This window comes from Cryptotermes secundus, unplaced genomic scaffold (assembly GCF_002891405.2).
Source record: "Cryptotermes secundus unplaced genomic scaffold, Csec_1.0 scaffold120, whole genome shotgun sequence".
In the NCBI taxonomy this organism is placed as follows: domain Eukaryota; kingdom Metazoa; phylum Arthropoda; class Insecta; order Blattodea; family Kalotermitidae; genus Cryptotermes; species Cryptotermes secundus.
This window is the reverse complement of record NW_019742442.1, coordinates 347,151-370,254: the sequence shown is the minus strand read 5'-3', so window position 1 is coordinate 370,254 and position 23,104 is coordinate 347,151. Positions and strand designations below refer to the sequence as shown.

General features: G+C 38.9%; 2 protein-coding genes across 3 annotated transcripts in view; both read left to right on the top strand.

The window, feature by feature from the left end:
• Positions 1-1,939: 1,939 nt before the first annotated feature.
• Positions 1,940-12,780, top strand: LOC111873094 (protein SGT1 homolog). 2 transcript variants are annotated; one of them, XM_023867503.2, is made up of 6 exons: positions 1,974-1,990; positions 2,184-2,461; positions 4,773-4,880; positions 6,104-6,197; positions 9,764-9,957; positions 11,751-12,780. In XM_023867503.2, the coding sequence occupies exons 2-6, from the start codon at positions 2,294-2,296 to the stop codon at positions 11,856-11,858; spliced, it is 672 nt and encodes a 223-aa protein (XP_023723271.1). In that variant the 5' UTR covers positions 1,974-1,990; positions 2,184-2,293; the 3' UTR covers positions 11,859-12,780. The 2 variants fall into 2 exon arrangements, with proteins under 2 accessions (XP_023723270.1, XP_023723271.1); XM_023867502.2 differs by having other exon boundaries at positions 1,940-2,461.
• Positions 12,781-19,706: 6,926 nt separating this feature from the next.
• LOC111873079 (ankyrin repeat domain-containing protein 50) overlaps positions 19,707-23,104 on the top strand; it is a 214,267-nt gene continuing 210,869 nt past the window's right edge. The window contains exon 1 of the mRNA XM_023867472.2: positions 19,707-20,255. The gene's annotated coding sequence lies outside the window, so the exon portion shown is untranslated. The remainder of the gene's footprint in view (positions 20,256-23,104) is intronic.

Below are 23,104 nucleotides of genomic sequence, written 5' to 3'. Positions count from 1 at the left end.
TCGGGTGCGAGAAGCACTCACCAGAGGGCAGAGCCTTTCGATTTTAATGCTACCATCTAGCAACCGTGCCACAAACTTGTAACATGGAAGGGCAATACATATTGTTCATTTAGAACTCCTCATCCATCTGTCTATCTATCTATGCAGATTAAAAAAAAACTGAATTTGTGTTAAAAGTACTGAACAAAATAGGCACGGAGTAGTTGCATATAGTCTACCTTAGGTTTCTGCGTTTAATGCATTTCATACAAATAGCATGTTTCGTGTTTCGTGTTTCGACGCCAGTAATTTATTTTAAAGAATACCTTCCACTTGGGTGTGACGACATGTGACCTAGTAACAAGACATCTTCCTTTTGCAGGAACTTACGGTCACCATCTCCTACCCCGACCTGCAGTGAAAGTTCTGCACCTTAATCTAAACCCACATTAGGTCTATTGTGACCAGAACTGTCGTCATAATGAGTATATTCCAGATTTGTAAGGTTCCTTATATTCATTATTTTATAATATTGTATTTAAGCATCCTGTTGCGTTAGTATATCATTTATTTCATACAATAAACTTCCGTCTACAATGCAAGTTATTTTTGTCCCTCTTCCTTCTGACAACATGTTTCGACCGTACACAGCCATCAGCAGGTGTCTCTAATTCGCTAAAATTGTTGTCCTGTATGGAATATCCAGCTTCTCATATCACATGCGAATGCAATATCTTTTGACTTAAAATAAATGGACTTTAATTAACGTCAATAAAACAAGTTAAAATTTCACTAATTTGCTCGGCGGCATCGTCCGTTTATCCGAACGACATGGTTTGAGGTCTCCTTGTTTGGATTTACGAGTATTTGCACAGCAGTATGGGTGTTGTGTGTTATTGTGTAGTTCCCAAGTGTATAGGTGTAGTTGTCATGTATGCCTCTTTGACTGTAGGTTCTTCACCTTGCCTGTGTAGTAGTGTTGTTTATCGCTCTGTGTATGTAGACATACATATACGCAATTTATAATACATCAGTGTAACTGAAAAACTGTGTTTATGGAGAATACTATATACTGAGATAAAACGTTGTGTAATCCGTTGGACGTCAACCGACTTTTCAAAGGAATATATCGCCTCCATCTTCAGGGGCGAATAAACCGAGCATGATACCAGCGTGAACGCATGTGGCAAGCAGAGTGGTTCCACGCTGGTTTCTTGCTCGGTGAATTCAACCCTGAAGATGCAGGCGAAATATTTCTCCGAAACGTCGGTCTACACGGCGTTATATCCCAGAAGATAGTACTCTTCATAACCACAGCTGAAAGTACATCAAATGCTGCATATGTTTTGTGTAACTTTCAGTGTATGAATGTATGAGGGGTAGGCCTCCTCGGCCCTTGCACCGCGACCTACAATGGTCTATTGTGCTTATTCTTTCAAGTGTAAGTTGAGAACAAGTTGAATACAAATATCTCTGTTGGAAAGAGACTTTTCATTCAAGTTTACCCAACTTCAGCTTTACTAAACATTGATGAATATAACTTCTATGTATGTTTAAGATCACAATGCACGATGCATTTCAGTAAGGGTAGGCTAGATTGATGTAAATTAAATGCGCACTGCTGAGAAACTTTATCCTGAGAGATAAGTGCAGTAATTAGACTCATTTATGAAAACGAAGTACGAACCGATGTAGAACAAGAGATCAGGGGGGCAAAATTATTAATGCTTATTTGTGAATTCTGTGTTAGGGAGGTCTATCTCCGATGAGATAGTATAGTAAAGTATATATAGTATATCTATATCTATCTATAGTAAATCTATAGTAAAGGAACTTTTTTACCGGCTAAGCCCTCAACAGTGGCCATTGCTATATTGTAACGATAGCCTGAATCTTGCAAATAGATGGCAGCATACTAAAATTCGTGGCCGCACTGCAGCTACGTAGGCAGCCAATAAAACACTGAATTGCCAGGCCGTGCCTAGAATACGTCCAAAGACGTTTCTGGATTGTACGCAGTTTGTAGCGTTTTTGGCTTACTGGGACAATAGTGCTTGCAATGGAGTGATCGAATTGCTTTGTAACATTATAGACGTACAATATCTAGCACCGGATTCATTTCGTTTTGTAAATTAAGTCGACACTTTTGGACATAACCTAGTATTCATAAGAGTAGTGTAATTACTATAATTTTTTTCTTGTAGTATTTCAGATTGTTTTATGTTTGAAAATAGAATACCAAAGTAGAAACCAGAAAGGAATAATTTGGCTCTTACGAAGTCAGTGAAAGCGAAAGCTTAGAAACATTCAAAATATGGCAGATACATCGAACTCTCCGAGTGCTGGAGAAGCAGCAGAAATTTCAAAAAGAGTTTCCAAAATTAAGCATGACTGGTACCAAACTGAGAGTCATGTCGTCATCACAATTTTGGCGAAGAATACGAAAGAGGAAAACGTGAAAGTAGAATTTGGCGATGAAAATGTAAGTATTATCTTTTAAAGGTATTTGAATGTAAATTCGGCGATTTGTTGTACAGATTCAGACCTTTGGCCGCAGCCCTTCAGAACTGCAGTGATGTGTGTGTTCATATTACTTTTGGTTACTTCACGAACTTCAAATTGCTATTGTGTTGCCGTTAATTTCTTTCTTCTGGTAGGTAAAATATGCAAGAATGAGCGGTTTCATTGTTGTGTTTAACAGAACATATCTTTCTTCAAACTTCAAGCCCTCATGTAGCTTAAGGCCCACTTACTTTCCCATGGAGCTGAACCCTTTTTGAGGAGCCGCCAGTTCTGCAGCTATTCAAGAATTTCCCAGCATTTTATGGAACTCGAAGGTTCATTACCATGTTTGCAAGACCTCTCCACTGGTCCCTGTCCTGAGCCAGATCAATCCAGTCCATAACCATCCCATCCTGTCTCTCTTAAGATCCATTTTAATATTGTTCACCCACCTATGCCTTGGTCTTCCCAGTGGTCTCTTTCCTTCTGGCTTCTCTACCAATATCCTATATGCATTCCTGGTCGTCCCCATTCATGCTACATGCCCTGCCCACCTCATCCTCATTGACTTGATCATTCTAATTATACTTGGAGAAGAGTACAAGTTATGAAGCTCCTCATTATGCAGTTTTCTCCAACCTCTTATTTCGTCTCTCTTTGGTCCAAATATTCTCCTCAACACCCTGTTCTGAAACACCCTCAGTCTATGTTACTCCCTTAATGTCAGAGGCCAAGTTTCACACCCATACAGAACCACAGGCAAAATTATAGTTTCGTATATTCTAATTTTTATGTTTTTGGACAGCAAATGAGAACACAAAGGGTTCTGGTTCTGGACTGAATCGCAGCAAACACTACCCGAGTTCAGTCTCCTCTTAATTTCCTCCTGCATCAGGTTTTGATTTGTTATCGTCGTTCCCAAATATATGACCTGTGCCACATTTTCATTACATCTGTTTCCTATCTTTATGTCATGATTTTGCCCTGCATTTTGGTGACGAGACAGCAACATATACTTAGTTTTCTCTGTGCTTACTTGTAGGCCAATATTGAAACATGGAAGATGTCTAGATATAATGGGTCATACAAATAATAGAAAAATTATGAATATTAAAGAAAACATCTTTTTATATACATAAACAATATATTTACTGATAGAAAAAGTAGAGGAAACAGCCTCTTTGATATAATTGTGATAAGAATATAATGCTCGCACCATTCATTACATAATCGAATATTATACAACTGCACCCTCCGCACCATTTCAGTGGCCTGTAGCCCAGTATGCACATTGCTACTGCATGTAGCCAAGAGGACAGTCAGGTATAAGATTCATTATTAACTGATATTAATTATGTTGTATGTATTATATATGCTTTACTGAATGATAAGAATACTAAATACCTTTCCCATGTTATACACATACACACGTATGTTTTTAATAAACAATACCATAAATAGCCTAATAAAAAGAAACTCCGTGATTTTAGTCCGCAAGCGAACTATACTGACTGAACGACCACCACATTTTAGCGAAGTTTAGTGCCAACTTTTGCGGATAGAGGGTGTCGGGTGGTCAGTGCAACAAATCTCCACGGCCGTTAATTTCAGTTTTCTAGACCAGAGCCACTGTTTCGTTGAAATAGCTCTGCAGTTATCCTCATCAAGCTGAGTGGACCCCGTCCCAGACCCACTACTTCTCAGAAAAAATCTGGTAGTGCCAGGAATTGAACCCGGACCTCTGGATCTGTAGCCAGGAATGCTGACCACTAGACCACAGATGTGGTCAAAGAGCCTAATATGCTAAAAGAACACGGGATATGACATGCGGTAGCATTTGTGTGCTGTATACATGGAAGACCTAATGAACTAGAATTTACTGTAAAAAAACTATAGAAGTACTTCTATAAAATAATGTGTTTACTTTGTAGCTGTAAACCATATTTTATGATCTACAGCAAGTGTAAAGCTAATTTCCTTTTCTCTTTATGATTCTGATGATATCCCCAAGGGGCAAAACATGTAAGACTCTACATCTAGTTTGTTAAACTGCTTCTTACTCCAATAATAATTACTGAAGCAGCCTAAATGCACTTTTTCAATATCAATCCTGCTGTTCAGTGACTGAAATCTTACTAGCTTTACTCTGTTTTGTATAAATTAGCCAGCGAAAGAGAAAATGTGTATAATAAAGCTAATATTGTTAATTGGCAAAGATTACAAACTGTTTTATTATATGCTATTTAGTGTTCTTTTCCAAGTTGGCCATGTACTGATAATGTTTGTTTCAGCTTGCTGTTTCCGCACAATTACCTGATGGCTCCGATTATGAGCTGAAGTTAAATTTGACCTACCCCATCATCTCTGGCCAATCAGCAATCAAAGTAACAGCATCAAAGGTAATTTGAAACCTTACATTTAATATCAATTTATTTATAACTGTTTGATATATGTACTGTTATAAAAACATGAGCTAGGATAGCACAGTCAGTACAGCAACTGGCTACTGGCTGGACGACCGAGGGGTTGGAGTTCGAGTCCTGGTAGGGCTAAGAATTTTCACTTCTCCATGTCATTCAGACTGGCTCTGCGGTCCACCCAATCTCCTATCCAATGGGGGATCTTTCCCCGGGGTTAAAGTAGCCAGTGCATGAAGATGACCACTGACCTCCACATAGCGCCGTCAGGAAAACATGGGTTATACATCCACTCCCCCATACACCTTCTTGGCATAATACTTAATTAGTTAAGTGTAGTACAACTTTACCTTACTGTTATAAAAACTTACTATTTTACGTTGCCCAGGCTCACTTCAGTCTATCTCACTTTTTAATAATCTGTTTCCTTAACGTCTTCAGTATCTAGGCATCTGAAAGTCTTATGCAACTGGCAGAAGTTTAAAAAAAATTACAATTTTTATAACGTTACTTCCAGAACAGGGTTATAATGTGCATATGTTTACATACCATGTTTAGTTCTTCCAGCTGTCACTAGGTGTGCTGCCTGTTATTCGCCCTCACATAGGCACCCTTGCAGTAGGAAAGATTTTGTCTTTGGTTCCCATAGGAGTTTTTCTTATGGAACAGACACATCCCATTCCCCATACATGCCAGGTAACTGGTAGTTTTCTGTGGCTCCTAGCCAGCATTGTTTTGCTGTTAGTATGTTTCATATGCAACAGAATCATCTCAGCACTCAGTTTTTACAATGTAGATGTCTACAACCATCATTCTTATGTAAATGTGAGAGAACAAATTTGTGCCTGTATATAACAGAGGGTGCTATAATCATAATTCCAACCCCCAAGAAGGGCGTAGAAGATAGATAATGAATGGCATGAAATATGTGTTCCTCAAGTTTGTTTGAAATGTCACTTTTATCTGTTATTATCTGAGAGAATAAATTTAGGGCCTGTGTAAGTATATGGATGGAAGAAATTTTTTTTTGGTTTTACACTTTGTAGTTTAAATTTCTAGAGGAAACTAGGGAAGATAAAACATTTACAAATATATGAAAGCATTGTTAACCCAAGTTTACTCTTAATTTATAATGGAGATCACTTTTATATGTTGTTGCTCTGTGTTATTCATTTTTCTACGTTTATCGATCATATTTGTTGCAGATAGAGATAAAATTAAAGAAGCGTGATGGTCTTAGATGGGCAACACTGGAAAGAGATCCAACAACTTCTGAAGTTGCACAACCCATGCCCGAAGGTAGGTCATAGTGGGTGTTTGAAAACAGAATATGTTTGGATTGTGTGTCATTCCAGGAAAGAAACCAGGAGTCTGCTTGCCTTACATGGATGCTCATACTTACAACCTGGCTGTTCCTTCCAGGCTGGCTTTTCAAATTTCTGAGATGAAACCTTATTATTGCTTGAATGCCTGTACCAATCTTCATCAAACTTAGTATGTATATCATGCCACATGAACGCATTGCAACAGCATACTAAAGAAATCCCTCTTTTTAGTAGTATCAACACTGCATCCTCTGAAGTTGTTGAAGTAACATCCTTAATATTACTTAAATTCCTGGATTGATCATTATGAAACTTGGTATGTTTGTGTCATGCCATCTGAGGTCACCTTAGTGGCATACATAAAAAATCCTTCCCATCAGTAATATCAACACTGCAGCCACTCCAGTTGTTTAGAAAATAACCTTAATATTACCTGAATGCCAGAACCATCTATATGAAACTTGGTGTACATATCATGCCATCAAAGTCCATCTCAGTGGTGTATTTCATAAATCACTGACATCAGTAAACTGCGGGCTCCCAAATTATATTGTTTTATTGACTTCTTTGCACATACATACTAAAGTATTCTTTCTGCTTATCATATCAGTTACTCAAATTACAGTGAAAGGCATGTAGGGAATTAGTTCTTCCAAGAACTTGTTTATATAGTAATCACCATTCATAGTTTGCTTCCAAGATAGCCATTGCTGAAAAGCAGTGCCTTTTGAGAAAAAAGACAATATTGCTATCACTCTTTCTGATGATGGTGCTATGACAAATTCATTTGGTGAAGGTCATTTCTTGTGTTTCCAAACACTTGACAGCTGTTTCGATTTCAGGTCATATTGTCTTATCCAAGACACATCATAGGTGATTATGGTTGATCAACAGTTAGGATTTTGTTCAAGAACACTAACATTTTGTTGTCAGATGTCCACATGCTTTTTTTTTTGTACTCACCACTGAAGTCGCAAGGAACCCACCTTGATACACTGCACTCACTCCTAACTCCACTGTAATGATATGGTGAATTCACCTTTGTCAGTATATACATTTGTGACAGCAGTGCTTGGCCTCCCACTTTGAGCATTGTCGACTACTTCTTGGTTTCCATTTTGAAGGTACTTCCACCATCAAAGTACTAAAGCTGAGCTCACTGCTTCTGTTCCACACACATTCTGTAACTTCTCTGACATCTCTTCTTCCATTTTTCTTAAGCTTCACACCAATTTCTCTCAAAACATGTGAAATTTCATTCTGCTCAGCTGTTGGAGAACAGGTTTCTTACAAGGGCTTGTACAAATATGTGCAATGGAAAATGACAACCTCTGCACCAGCAGATAAACATTGCTTGAGGAAGCAACGTAAAAGGCATGTTCCATCTTGTTCAGGACCACTGGAAATGAGCAGTATTGCCAGTCCCATTACATTTCAGACTCTCCTCATACATGGTACTGAATTTGCAGAGGTAACTGCACAAAGAGATACTATTCTCAATGTGAAATTTCAGTGATATTTTGTGACCATAGGCTAAATGCAGTATATAACCAGTCTTTAAAGTAAAGTATATAGTGACTCAGAATTTTTGGAGATGATGCCTAAATCTATAGAACATGTATAAGAGTTGAGATTTTGATTGCAGTGAAACTTAATATTGTGGTCTGTGGGTTATGTGACCATGTAGCGTGAGAGGCCTGTCTTCAGGCTGGAAGATGGAGACAGTATATTCCTTTGAAATGTTGGTAGCCACCTACAAGACTATATGGCATCATAACCCAGAAAAGCACTTAGTAGAAAATGTGTTGGGGCTTGCTTAATAATAATAATGTTCCTAATACAGTAGTCTGTTGTGTGGTGTTAAATGGTTTACCAAGAGGTAAACTAGAGGAATATGTAGGGATGTTATGGAGAAATAAATTTGCAGTCACTTCGCCAAAGAAAGAACAAAAAAAAAAAGATTCTTTGAGAACAGAATTTATGCAAATCTTCTGACTGTTATTGACACATCATAGTATTATTAGTTGCTGTGTAATGTGGTATGGATAATTTAATTAAAAATACATTTGTTACAGGTCAGAGCCAAGGTATTAGTACAGTTGTTTTTTGTTCAGTGTTTCATTTTTAGGGTTGTGAAGAAACCTTGTTAGTAAGCTGCAATGGGAAGCGGCCTCCGTAGTCTAGAGGTAATATATCAACCTCATGACTCGTGGTATGCGGGTTCAAATACCCGGTGGAGGTCGTCACATTTTTAAGGGCAGAAAAATTCAGGGAACAAGTCCTCCGGGAGGGACTTTAAGCTGTGTGTCCCGTCTCGTAACTTTACGGCACGTAAAAGAACCTCATATCCCCAAAGGGGATCACTGAGCCAAATTCCAGGACGTTTCCCGCCCAACAATAGTCTCTAAGGCCTCTGATAGATGGGGGAAGCATTATAGATACAGCTAAGCAAGTGGCCGAACTCGCTTGCTCGGCGAGACTGATGGTACGCACCATTTATCGGTAGGGTATAGAGACTGGTAGAATATCATAGAGGGAAGCATAATAGATCAAACTGGTCGCGGTGCATGGGGAAACCCACCCTCTCTAAATAACTAAACTAAACTAAGCTGCAATGGGCCTATGTCCACCCACTGTTTATAGACACTAGTTACTCTAGTTTTTGATGCAGTAGTTAGAACCAATTCAGGGCCCCAGCATCAGCATTACATGATTGTCTTCTGAGCTTTTGAGATGGGAGTAACTTTTGTACCATTTATGAAATTCTATCTTAGGCTGCATTGGATGGCTTCGAACGTGTCATAAAATTCTGGTTCACTGGACTCTCATTATGCTTCAGATTTGGATGTATCACAACTTTGAGCATGTTCTTCAATATGATTACATATGTTTTATGGCATACAAATTTCTTTGAAATATTTTAGTTACAATATAAGGCTGTATTGCAAAATTCCTTGCTGCTGTTTTCAATGGGCTTTCTTGCAGGTGATAGAAATGGTGCGGATTGTTTGATTGGAGTTGAGAATGACTTTGTTAAAGGCTGTGCCTATATATATTATGTAGATTATGCTTTAATAAAAGTGTAGAATATACTGTAAAAAAAAAGTAAAGCTATTCTTGTAACAGGCCATGAAGGTCCATAAGGTTGTGAGACATCAAGACCCCCACATTTTCTCTAGACTCTCGGCTCACAGATGGCGGTGAGGTTGTCAGCCTTATGCACTGGCCACTCTTTATCTCCCAGAGAAATTCATGGTACTCATTTCTGTTAGAGGCTGAGTCAACCACAGGGCCATAGTGCAGCTGGAAGGATTAGGTAAATTGAAAAAATGCACCTCATTGGGACTTGAACCCATGACTTTCCAGCTTAGCTTGTAGCATAGTGCCTCAACCAACTATGCTACCATGTGACCCCTAGAATATACACTACATTTGTTTTCTTATTGAGAACTATATTCTGTTATAATTAGGATATTCTTTGCAACCTTAAAGTGCACTTGTGTTGATGACGCTGTTTAATATATGTTGATGTAATTGCAGCTGTGTTAGATGCTGGTCCTCCAAAGTATCCTAGTTCTGCACCAAAAGCAAAAGACTGGGATCGTGTTGTTGGAGATATTGCTAAACAAGAAGGGGATGAAAACCCTGAAGGAGATGCTGCACTTAATGCTCTGTTCCAGAAAATCTATTCACAGGGATCTGATGAAGTGAAAAGGGCCATGAATAAATCATTTGTAAGTTCAGAGTTTGCTGTATTGAGACCTAATACGTAGACCTCGTATGTGTTAAAACAACTTCCCTCCACATGAAGTTACAGTGTAGAGCTTTTGTGCCATAAGGCCAAAGATTATACAGTGTACAGTTTCATTCATTCTTGGATCATTTAATAATAATTTTCAAAAATACAAAATTCACTTATTGCCACATTCAATCTGCTTTCCCAAGATTTGCCTGGAGTAGCTGAGGAAAGCTGTGGCCAGTCCTGAATACTTATCTCTAGGCCAAGACTTGAAGCTGGGACTCTCAGAACACAGAGCAGGAGTTCTGACCACTACAGTATCTTTTAGGATGTGACATCATACAGTTGGGTACCAGCATCAAATTCCAGAAGACCATTATCATAATATTGACTGCTCGAAGACCTCAAATGTCACACGTTAAATTAGCGGCACATTGTGGTGCTTACTTTTGTTTGAACACTGTAAATGATGGAAACTTTGGTTTTTCAGTTGTTAATGTACAACATAACTGTGCTGGAGGCATTCCCAATGTGCAGCTTCAAATAATATTGCAGGTACTGAAGTTTACAGACACACACCTTGTTGATGAATGTCATAATGTAGTGTTTAGCACTCCTGCTTTGTATTGTGAACTTGTCTGTCTAGTTGCCAAACGTTTTCTCATAGTTTTCCTTAATCACTCCAGGCGGTACATATCAGTGTCTTCTTCCACATTCTTTGGAATTTGATATTCAGCATCTGTTTTAAACATCTGATGCTGTATAATCCATGCAGTGAAAAGTATTGCTAAGTAATCAAAGAATCGGGTGTTTGCAGAAACTTATTTGATCTGTCTGGAAGTGTGTCCATCACACTAGTAAATTAAATTATAGAATAATAATTATTAACACCATCCATTGTGATTCACTGTTATCACATCTCCACACAAATCATACTGATGACACGATTTGTCAGTATGTTTTTTACACTTAAATAAAATACAAATTATTATCTTGTGAATCTTAACTTTGACTTTGTTAGTTTCCAGTCTGGTTTCTCATGAGAACTGTTCTCTCCGTTTAACTGCTTCTGATCGTTAAGAATCCAAATAATATGCTGTGCTTCACTCATAGCTAATATACATCAGTGATGATAACTAATCTAATAACATCACAGCACTTCAAACTTATGAGCAGCCAGTAACACTGCTGGCATTAAAGTAATTTGTAAAATGAGAAATGGATCCCGACATCTCTCCAAGTTCAACGAATGTCACAAAACTACAATCCAGAATTCCCCTTTGAGAGCAGACCACCCTTCATTTCTGAAGATTCAAATACACTTCACCCATCAATCTTCTATAAATTCTCTGCATTGATCATTCTAGTTTATGTACTTAGTGGAGTGACCAGAAATGTTAGTGGGGCTATGTAGGGGCTGAGGACTGTGAGGTGACTAATAAACACTTCAAGACTACCCTAAGGACATATCTTTCCATTTGTTTGACAGTTTTGAAAATCATTTATAAATACTGTCATCAAATAACTTTTCTTACAACAGATGTTCATTTTTAACAAAAACTGTATATTTTCTGCTGTATTATGTCATTAAGGAATGATTCATCTGATACCTTATAGAATTTTGATAAAATATTTGTACTGATCAGCAGCAGTCTGTGGCCTGTGTGAAAAACACTGGTGTAGGCAACTTGCAGAAGTATAATTTGTTGTTTCTGAGTAATGTTTTTAGTGCATACTATTTACATATTATCTCTACATGTATGTATGTTACTATATTTGTATCTGCAGCAAGAATCGGGTGGAACTGTTCTTAGCACCAACTGGAAAGAAGTGGAACGAGAAAAGGTGGAGGTGAAAGCCCCAGATGGCATGGAGTGGCGGAAGTGGGAGCAGTGAAGAAGATTTCTGGTTCTCGGGATTGTATAGGCTTACTTGATTATGCGATGAAGAAGGTTTTGTGTTGCTTTTGCTTCTGGCTAGGAGAAGAAAGAAACTTTGTTATATACAGTGAAGAATTGGTACAACCAGTTATATTATTGTTAAAATGTCCAGTGCTGTTCATTAACATGAATATAAAAATTTCTGATATTTAATAATATGATACAAAAAATTTGGTGGTTTAAATTATGTAAATGTATTTTAACTACAGTAACAGACTGAACAGAGTGTATTGATGTAAGAGTTAATATGACAATTATAAATTCAGCAGTTACTCAACTTTGGCATGTTTTTATTATCATGTTCCTTATTACATAAAGTGTAAGACAAATTCTGTAACCTATAGACCTGTTACTAAGCAATGAATTTGTAAATAACAGCCATTGCTAGGTAATGGCCATAAACAGCCGCAGAGGAAATGTGTTCCTTACGTGGTATGAATGATATCCACATGATGCAACAATAGAAGAACTGTTCAGAGAAGTATTTTCTATGTTGTGCATTGTGTGATTTCTGCAGTTGGAAGCCAGTTAGTTCAGATGCTTAGCTGCAGTGAGATAAGCAACAGCCAGCAAAGTTGTGATGCTGTGAACTTGGAAGTTGAGGGATTGTACAGTTGTGACTGATTTTAAGCCATAAGTCCTTTGTATTGCGGCCACTTCTGGCCTATTATAGTTAACTATTGTAGTTCACTTATTGGTATTTAGCCTGTTCGAATGTGGGCAACACTGCTGAAGTTTCAGAGGTACAGCTGGTGTATGGCATGCAGTAGTGTTTGATTAACAGTATACATAGGTAATCATTTTTATTTTAAAATTTGCTCGAGTAATCTGTTGTTGGTAATCTGTTTTTGCTGAAGAAAAACTGATGTGGGTTGTTATGTGAGTATGCATGAATATATTTACAGACACTTCAATTTTCTGGGGTGTTTAAGAAGTATCTAAAATTGACAACTTTTAAATTGTTTTCTGAGTTGTTGCTGTGATCATATAGGCCAGCGCTTCACACCATAGCTACCAGCTGTTTTTGTATATAGCATAGATAGAAGTAACTAGACGTATGATATAATATTTGCTTTAACCAGTAAGAATGTTATTAATCTACACTTCTCAATTCTGCTTGATGAACAAAGGAGAAAAGATTTGTAAACACAGTCACGACTTGTAGCAAGCATTATTTTATGAGTAGAAATATAAATAGACATCCGTTATTCTTTACACATACAGCTATACTGAAACTTGAATATTATGGTGTGCTCAACCAAGCTGCTGCATTTTTTATTCAATGCTATTACAAATTGATTGGCAAACTTTGCATTTATGGATTAAATTTAGACATTGCAGTCCCCATTTTATGTTCATCAGTGTTAAGACTGATATGGTGTTGAGTTTACCTTCTCATCACAAATACTAGTACATATGTTTATCAGGGCTGCAGTGCAACAGCTTGTGCTTCTTCCGTACCCTCAAGAGTTATGATATAGATCTGTACCATTCAGAAGAAAAAAAAATGCTGCTCTGTATAACAGAAATGCCAAATCTGCAGGCTACAGTTTTTTTTTTAATAACAGCAAGTTCCATAAAAACTGATGCCATTTGCATGTTGTATTCTACTTCATCATTTAAATTTTAAAATATTGAATGCATAAGTTTAATAAATACTGTAGCATGTATAGCTGTTTCCACAGAAATGGGTACACATGCAACAATATAGGTATGGTTGGAAAGTGTGTTTTCTACTTGTTCCGTAAAAACAGGTCAATAAATTCATTCACCAATCCAAATCATGTCTGTAGTTACTCCATGTTACGTGACAGTAGTGCTTCTCTGTTAATTTTGAAATGGAATAAATGAAACCAGAAACATTCGTTATATTTCTAAATTTTTGATTAGGTGCAATTGTTTTCATTAAAAAGCCACAGCCTGGCAAGGTGACTCATAAAATAATCATAGCCAGCGGTTAAATTTATTTCATATAATTTTTTCCATAATTTCAGTTCAATTATATATTTAAACTTCCTTCTGTTGCTAACAACTAACTTCTTTTTGTCGTTTTGAAAGTGTTGATATCCACTGTTGGGTTGCTGGAGCTGTCACACACCTACTGGAGCTCTGTTAACTATCATTTTCAGGGGTCCAGTTGGTTCTTCTCAGTTTCTGCAGCAGTCCTGAGAATCACCCAAATAGGCAGTCTTATTTGATGTTATTCCCCCTCGCAGTGTGAGTATGGAAAAACTGTAGGAAGAAAGAAGGAATTGGAGACTTTGGACATGGACACACACAAACTGAAAGTGATGCTATAAGAAGAATACTAATAAAAAAGCTTGTGTATTTTTCTGCCTTTCCATACATCATTTTAATGTGAATCTTGCTTTCAGTAATCAGGTTTAGTAAGTTTATTAGTATGTTTGGTGTGTGAAATTATGAAATTTTATTTTTCAGTTTGTTTTGAACTGCCCACTCTTTTGCATACAGTAAAAAATTGCCAACTTTTCCTACATATACTGCACAGAAAAAAACACATGAACAAAAATTCTAAATGTACAATAAGCAAATGTTTATTTTGCAACCTTAACATGTAAATGAGTTATTGGTTTCTGATGCTCAGGGCACTTACCACTAACATCATTCCCTCAGCTTCACCAGTTATTGTTATTGTTAGATGAGACAGCAAAGAACTTACAATCCTGTCCTTTGTGTCTCTGTATATTGTTCTTTGGTAGTTCTCCAATTTTTATCACTCAGAAGTACAGCATGCAGAAGGCACACAGTAGAGCAGTATAATATTCAGGCAAACCAGGAAATCTCTTACTAATTTATGTGTCAAACTAAAAAATTTGCTTAGACAAGAATGAACTAGTCTAGAAGTCAATTCTACAGATCCCTGTTAGCAAGCTACTTGTATTGGATTGTTTGATTTCAAAAATAGCAGTATACAGATACTGATTTTTGTTGAACTGTATGAACATTTTTCCTTGTGTGATATATGAGATTTTTTAAAGATGAAGATTCATACTGTGGTTTTCTTTGTTACAAGCGGGTACCAGTATCAAATTCTTCATCATAACTTAAATTACAGTATCAGTCATGCCGTGATACCCTTCAGTGTTCATCAGTCCCATTAGTGCAGACTCATGAGACTGGACTGCCACCAGCTGCCATTCAAAGTCTCGAAATTTGTATTATCTTTGATCCTTGTTTAAGTAATCAGTGCACCATGAGGACATTATGAAGGAGTAGGATATAGAGTTGCACACATTCTTAATGTCAGCACTGGATGGAGGTGCATGAAGTCAGNCCCCCCCCCCTTCCCTTACAACTTGTGACTGATTTTCACAAAACTGGGTATGAACATTATGCCAGTGGATGCCGCCCAGTGATACGTTAAATTTCCTGCAGTCAGTAACCATAACATGGCAGATGTGCAAACTTGTGGGAATTTCAGGGCATGGAATAATGTTTGGTGGTAAGTAAAAATAAAAAGGCAAACTTCCAGTGCTTCAATAATTTAGCGCTATGCCATGAAGCCATATGGGGGAATGGATATATAGATTCATATTTTCTTGGCCTCGGAGCTAGTTGAGGGTGAGTGGCCAGCTTCATGCCTTGGCCAACAAATGTACAGTGTCAAATTCTATGTAAAATATCATTGTAGCTGTGTAAAAAGTTGCACCTTTGAGTTGATGGTAATAAACAATGAAGCACTGGAGCAGTATAACGTGTGAAATATACGAACAAACATTGTACCCACATATGTAACATTTGAGGTTTTCACGGCGGTGACCATGAAGAAAACAGTCTTCTGTGATATGGCGCCATGTAGATATTGTGTTAATCATTCCTCCAAATGACGGTTACAATATCTACACAACGCCACATCCCAGGAGACTGCTTTCTTCATTGTACCTACACATTTATATATTGTGACATGTAAACTTGTTACTGGGCAACGACCGCGAAATAAGCCGTTGCAAAGTAACGGCTCCACAAACAAGCATGTCTCCAACGGCAACAAGAGAATACAGCAGTAATGGAAGTGGTGGTATTTTTCGCGGTCCATGCCGAGTTATAAGCAGGGCCAGTTAGCGCTGCAGTCTCAATACTGTAGTGATTGGGGGAAGGATAACAGAGGTTGAGCTGAGGGATAGTGAGAAAAACGAATAGCGCTGTGACCTACCGGCGTTCCGGAAATACTGGACACAGAAGCTAGCATAGCTAAAATCTGAATGTCACGCCATCATGTACAAATACCCAGGAGCAGCTTATGTAGTGCAACAAGTACGAGTATATAAAGTGTTCAGTGACGCTGAGAACGTTGCCGGATGCACAATGCCTGAAGTGAGGGAAAGCCCAGGGTGGATCCTATTGTGAATGGCGCGGAGGAGAACAGAGTAAACTTTTGCAAAACTCTAGATGGGAAGCCACTGTTTAGCACTTCTTACAGCAAGTGCGCAGTAGCGCTGAAAGAACTGAAGGCCGTCTTGAAGGCGAGTGCACAGAAAGGATAAAGTGGTGTAGTGAACAAACTCTCAGTGGAATTAACTACCCAGGACGACGCCTTCCAGGAATTAAAAGAGATGCAATGGGTATATATCTCATAATACCTCGCAGACAGCCAAGAATTCGACTAAACCAGTCCCAACATCCGCAGCTCTCGAAGATGTTAAAGCCTATAAAATCAACGGAAGATGTTTCCAACAGCCTTGAGGACTTTGTCTTCAACGTCATCGACGTGAGGCAAATGACGGCCACTCGAACAGCACCCGAAAGACAAACCCACGCGGAACCGCTTCCTCTTTTCCTTGTTACCTTAACAAGAAATATAAAATCTTAAGAGATATCCAAGTTGAATGGTCTTAACCATATTATCGCCAAGGAAGAATGACACAGAGCCCAGGCTGGCCTTACGCAGTGCTACAACTGCCAAAATTTTGGCCAAATCTGGGCTAACTGCATGCAACGCCTTCGATGTTCGTGATGCGGTGGTGGCCATTTGCATAGGAAATTTTCTGAAAAGACAAGTACAGAATCTACACCGAGCTGCAGCTATTGCACCCTAGAAGGGGAAAAGCCTCATCAAGCGTTATATCGAGACTGCAGTCATGCGGAAGGAGAAGAGCACAACGAACTCCCTAAAGGATCCTCTAGGAGGACGTTATTTTCTAAGTACACCTCACCAGAGCAGTCCTACGCGGCTGTACTATGTCAAGACACGCAACACCAGAAATCACAGGCACCGCAGACATATGGGAAATCGTTCGGACCCCCGTACAACAGCATCTGCCACAACAGGAAATTCAGAGAACAGGCCTGTCAGTACGGGCTCCCGGTTCGATTAATAATGACACGTTATAAATCGCCACTGTTGTGTAACAGATCATCATAGAGTATAGTGAAGCTGTGTCAGAAGAGAGACTAAATAATGATCATTACAAAAATGGTACTTAACTTAATGAAACTAAACGGCTGCTAGTGTTCGTAGGCCGCTCAAAGTCATAACATTGTGTGGAATTGACATTTGGAGGCGGCGATATGAGCTCAGTAAACAGAAGGCTGACATGTAGACGTCACTCTGCACTCAGAAACACATCTAGAACCCCATGCGAAGTACTTCATTCCAAATTATCACTTTCATCCTACTCACCTGTTCCCGGAAAGAAAAGTATTTCTCCGTAACCACGTAGATATATGTTATATGTGCGATACCTACACTCGACAAAGGCGAAGCCTATTTATTAGAGACAAACCCATCCACTCCTCAGAGAAGATGTTACTTAAGGACTATGATCGCAAGGGTAAATTAAAAAAAAAAAAAACTCTGGTCTTGAGCCTCAAGGGGCTTGGCGCCAAGATGAACTGATTGGCGATAAACCTCCAGTTGTGAAGTAACTCTGACTCTGACGGCAGTTGTCTCAAAAGCGAAGTAGAGACATACGGCACTGGCGAGGACCAGCAGCAATTGTAAACGATAGACCCGTACTCTCGCCAGAGATAAGCCTACAACTGACAGTAACAAAAATCTGGTCTCGGGTCCAAGATGGACTTGACACCAACATAGACTGGCAGACTGACCGTCAGCCGTAATATGACTCACTTTGACAACTGTCTGACAGTAATAAAAATCTGGTCTTGGGCCGCAGATTGGTGCTTGACACCATGACAGACTGGCTGACTGACCGTCGGTCGTAAAAAAAAACTTTGACATTGTTAAGTGAGTTGGTTTGGTGAGTTAGTTAGATAACCGCTGGGGTTCAGTAGTTGTACGCTGTTACTTTGAGAAGCTGGTAGCTGAGGCCGGGGACAGGTCGGGAACCCAGAGGATGGTCAACGTCTGCGGGTTGAAGCCGCTACCAAGCAACGGCTAGTGAAGACAGTATTTTTTTTATTGCTAGTGGGGCGGGACTAAGTCCCTTGTACTGCGACCACTTCTGGCCTATTGTACCAGCCCTAGATGATAGGTGAGGGCGATTGTGGAGCAATTGGTGGAATGAAGATTGGCAGGGGAAACCGAAGTACTCGGAGAAAACCTGCCCCAGCGTCACTTTGTCCACCACAAATCCCACTTGACCAGACCCGGGATCGAGCCCGGGCCTCCGCGATGGGAAGCCAGCGACTAACCGCTTGAGCTATGGCGCGGCCCTACTGAAGACTGTAACAGACTGAGAAGACCTAGTGTGTCTTACAGTGATTTGTGAATTGTGTAGAACAGTGACGGCATAATCCTTAATTGTAGTTGCGAGTTGTAAGTGTGCAATCATTTAAAAACCCCGTCTATAATCACACCATCACGTGAGAATATGAAATAATGGTTATAAGTTAAAAAATACAGACATAAAGATGTGAAATTTTGATAGTAGTCCCCACATGTTGTGAGCAGATAAAACTGTACTAGAGCACTTGTTTCTTAAAAAAAACTACAGGAATAATCTGTAACGTATTCACAATTGCAGGCAATAAAATTTAACCTGAGCAAAATCTGATTTTATGATCATCTACACATGCCGGCTTATGAACTAAACTGGATTTTGATTTTGTATTGCAAATTCACATTCCCTAAACAGTCGGTGCAGTAGGAAAGTACACTTTGAGTTCTACCTGTAAGTTTTAGCTTTATTTTTGTAATTATTACCCGATAGTATGGGCTATGGGCTGGTCGGTCAGGGTTCAGTTTATGGCAGGGGAAAGATATTTTCTCTTCTCCACAACTTCCAGACCGGCGGCAGGGCCCACCCAGTCTCTTATCCAATGGGTACCGGCAACTCTGTCCCCGGGGTTGAGTGCCTTCGGCGGGAAGCTAACCCACCCACCTGCATTCAGTACCAAGGTCAAGAATGATGGCAATATACATTCACTCCCCACACGTCTTCATGGCGTGGTGCTTAATTAATTAAGCACGGAGACAACTTTATATTTACCTCATTCGTAGTTTCATTATTGTTAGAAGCAGCAATGAAGTTCACGCCTTCTCAGACCTGACCCAGAGTAGTCTGGTATATCGTTGAAGTAGATGAGGAACTGTTTCCTCCATCTTCAAGGTAGTCTTCTACCTGGAAGATGGAAGTAGCACGTTCCTCCGAAACGTCAGTTGTCCACCAAGCTACACGGCATCACAGCCCGAAAACAATCTTCATAATAACCGCGGAGAGAAATAATTCTCGCATACCCCCAGATTTACTTGCGCGTAACTACCGTCATCTTTGGGCAATACCATGAACTACGTATCGCTTTGTCGATACTCAATGGTTAGTTTTAGCACCCTTCCTCTGGTGGCAAATGTGAGAAACTCACAGTCGCTTTGTGTTGGCCGACTAAGGTTCGTGTGTTGCGGTGTTGAGTCTGTTGACATTTTTTTATGTGCAAATAAACCGACGGCCTTAGTGTCTAGGATGATTTTTATACGTCAAAGAACATCAAATTTAAACCCACGGGATAGTTTTTTACCTGCGTAGTATATATCAATTATATAAGCTTTGCAATTTACCCTTTTGTTTTGTGATACGAGGATTGGTTCATGGGGCTTGTGGGAGGGGTGACAGAAGCAGACCATGACATACAGTGCTTCTTTATCTGCAAGATACGTGTATTTCGTTGGCATATCAACTCGGATTTTTAATTAGTGAGTGACTGTCATTTGTGCGTTTTTTGAGTCCTTTTTTGTGCTACTGCGAAACATTTTGGGGCAACCCCCTATACATAATGTGGCTATAATACTGTGTTTTTGTTAGTGGTGTGGGTTCCAAGTAGAAGCAACCTATGTTGGTTGTGTTGGTGCAAGAAGGAAAGAAGAGACGTATGATATGTTATACAACATTTTATCAGTTTTCATGAAGGTTACAGCTTAAGTCACACAGGATAGGTAAGCTCTCAAATTATGATTATTAATATATTTTTTTCTGGTTGGTTAGTTTGTGCCTTTAAAGTGAATTTGTAGTGCTTCTCAGATTATGCGTGTTTATGAATTAGAAGCGAAGAATTGGTTTTACTTCATATTTAATGTACTGCGGACACGATCTGAATTTGCTATATTTGGCATGTCATTTTTTTTATTTAGTTCATCCTCTGTTATGACATAAATTTTGGAAATCTCGTGTATTTCAGTAAGTAGTGTTACATGTGGGAAACTCAAATATATGATTTCAGTCTTTAAACATATGTTATTAGTCGAGTAGATTTTGTCAAACAATTGTGTGTGTTTGCATTGTTAACGTAGGAGGAGCATCCCAATAGTAATGTGGGGGAGGGGGAATTATGCTCCAATTTCTGAAATCAGCCGTTTTTCTGTTGCATGATACGACTGCATTTACATCGAAGCATATAATTATGTTTATGGTTGTCAACTTGCAAGTATTTAATATTCCGAAGCTTGAGCCCAAAGTGCCGTAATGTTTTTGTTTGATCAGGTTAAGTTGGTGCACCTGTCTTGAACCCAACTGTGTGGGCAGTTAGCCTACTCCAAATGATTTCACTTTTTTTTTGGGTAAAGTCTATATGAAATATTCTTGAGGGTACTTCATTCTTTGAGTAGTCATCTTTCATAAGGAATATCTTGATTCTTCAGCGACATGTATGGTGTGACGATTTTGGTTCCCGTCATGCGCTGAAAATGGAATAAAGTAACTTTCTAATTATGATGAGATCATCTACATCACTGTCCGATTAAGTACCGATATTTTATACTAAATGCACCCTTCGGCCATTGGTGTTGTTTATATTAGAGTTGCACAGATTTCATCATAGTTATTGCATAGAGTCGAATAAAAATTGCTCAAAGTTAAACAGTATCATTCAATTTTTTTTCCTCAGAATTGCACAGAGCTGATAAGAATTGTTTAGCGTTGTACAGAGTTGCTCATAGTTTCTGATAGTTGTACAGAGTTCCACACAGTTGCTCAGATTTTCAGTCAGTTATGTTCATTTGCAGTTAGTATGCTTTCGGTGGGCCATGTTTTGGCTTCAGACTTGAGGTTACCCCCTTTTGCTCTCGCTCACTTTCTCCAAAAGACTGACAAGCATTTAAAGACCAAAGTCAGTTTAAGGATACCAACTTCATGGAGCTGAACCCTTCTCGAGAAGCCGCCAGTTGTGCAGCTTCTCAAGACCTTCCCAGCATTTTATGGAACCGAAGGTTCATTACAGTGTTCACAAGAGTCCTCCACTGCCTCATATCCTGAGCCAGATCAATCCAGCCCATACCACCCAATCCTAACTCTAAGATCCATTTTAATATTGTTCACCCAACTATATTTTGGTCTTCCCAGTGCTCTCTTTCCTTCTGGCTTTCCCACAACTATTCTATATGCATTACTCTTCTCCCCCATTCGTGCTACATGCCCAGTCAGTCTCATCCTTCTTGACTTCGTCATTCTGATTATACTTGGAGAAGAGTACAAGCTGTGAAGCTCTTCTTTATGCATTTTTCTGCAACCTCCTGTCACTTCATCCCTCTTCGGTCCAAAAATTCTCAATTTTCTCCTGAATCAGAGTTTGATTTGTTACTGTCCTTCCAAGTATTTGAACTGTGCCACACCTTCAAAGGATCTGTTAGCAGACTTTATGTCATGATTTTGCCCTGCATTCAGGTGGCCAGATGTCGACAGTCTCCTTGCTAGAGTCAGTTAAAAGTTTCTGTGATTTTCTTTACGGTATCTGTGTTATCAAAAGTTTCTGTGATTTTCTTTACGGTATCTGTGTTATCACCCAGTAGATTCACATTATCGGCATAGACAACAGCTGATGTGTCCCGTTTAATTTCAGTCCCACCTGGTTTTCCTGGACCGCCCTAATGGCATATACTAAAGTAAACTTGAAAAGCAGTGTCAATAAAGCATCTCATTTTAGACCATTTTGGATAGGAAAAGTATCAGACAAATGTTTACCTGTACGGGCTTTACTATACGTTTCATTTAAACACATTTTAATCAACCTAACTAGTTTCATGGGTATCCCAAACTCTATCAGAATATTTTACAATACTTCCCTCCTAACTGAATCATAGCCTTTATTGAAATCTATGAATAGCTGTAGTACTGTCTCATTGTACTCCCATTTTTCTCCAGTATCTGACAAATGCAAAAAATCGTATCTGTAGTTGATCGCTTACGTCGAAACCCTCAGTAATGATTCCAAATAATTTCATCTCTATATGGACTTGACCTTGAGAGAAGAAATTTTATATGAAGCTAGTAATAATGATATCCCATGAAAATTACTACAGTCAGTTTTATCGTCCTTCTTGTAAATTGGTACAGTAATAGACCCTTCCACTGATCAGGCAATTCTTCCTTATTCCGTATAGAATTAATGAATGTTTGGATCTTAGACCGTAACATTTCACCTCTTGCTTAATAAGTTGTGCCGGAATTCGACCACTCCTTGGCGATTATACCTTTTCAACATTGCAGTAGCAATTTCAACCTTGAAATGACTAGGATCAGGTACTAACAGCTCAGCTGTATGTATTTTTATCTGCCTAACATCACTGACCCTATGCACATTCAGTAACTGAGAGAAGTACAGTAAAACTTGGTTATAGCAACATCGGTTTCTGCGACACCTTGTCTATTGCGTCAAATATTCAATGGTACGAACTAATTCCTCATAAAGCAACTGTTTTTATACCTTGCTTAGTACGACATGCACAAATGCATCAACCTCATATGTAACGTCATTTTCATTCCTGAATTTCTCTGATATCGTGGGAAAGTT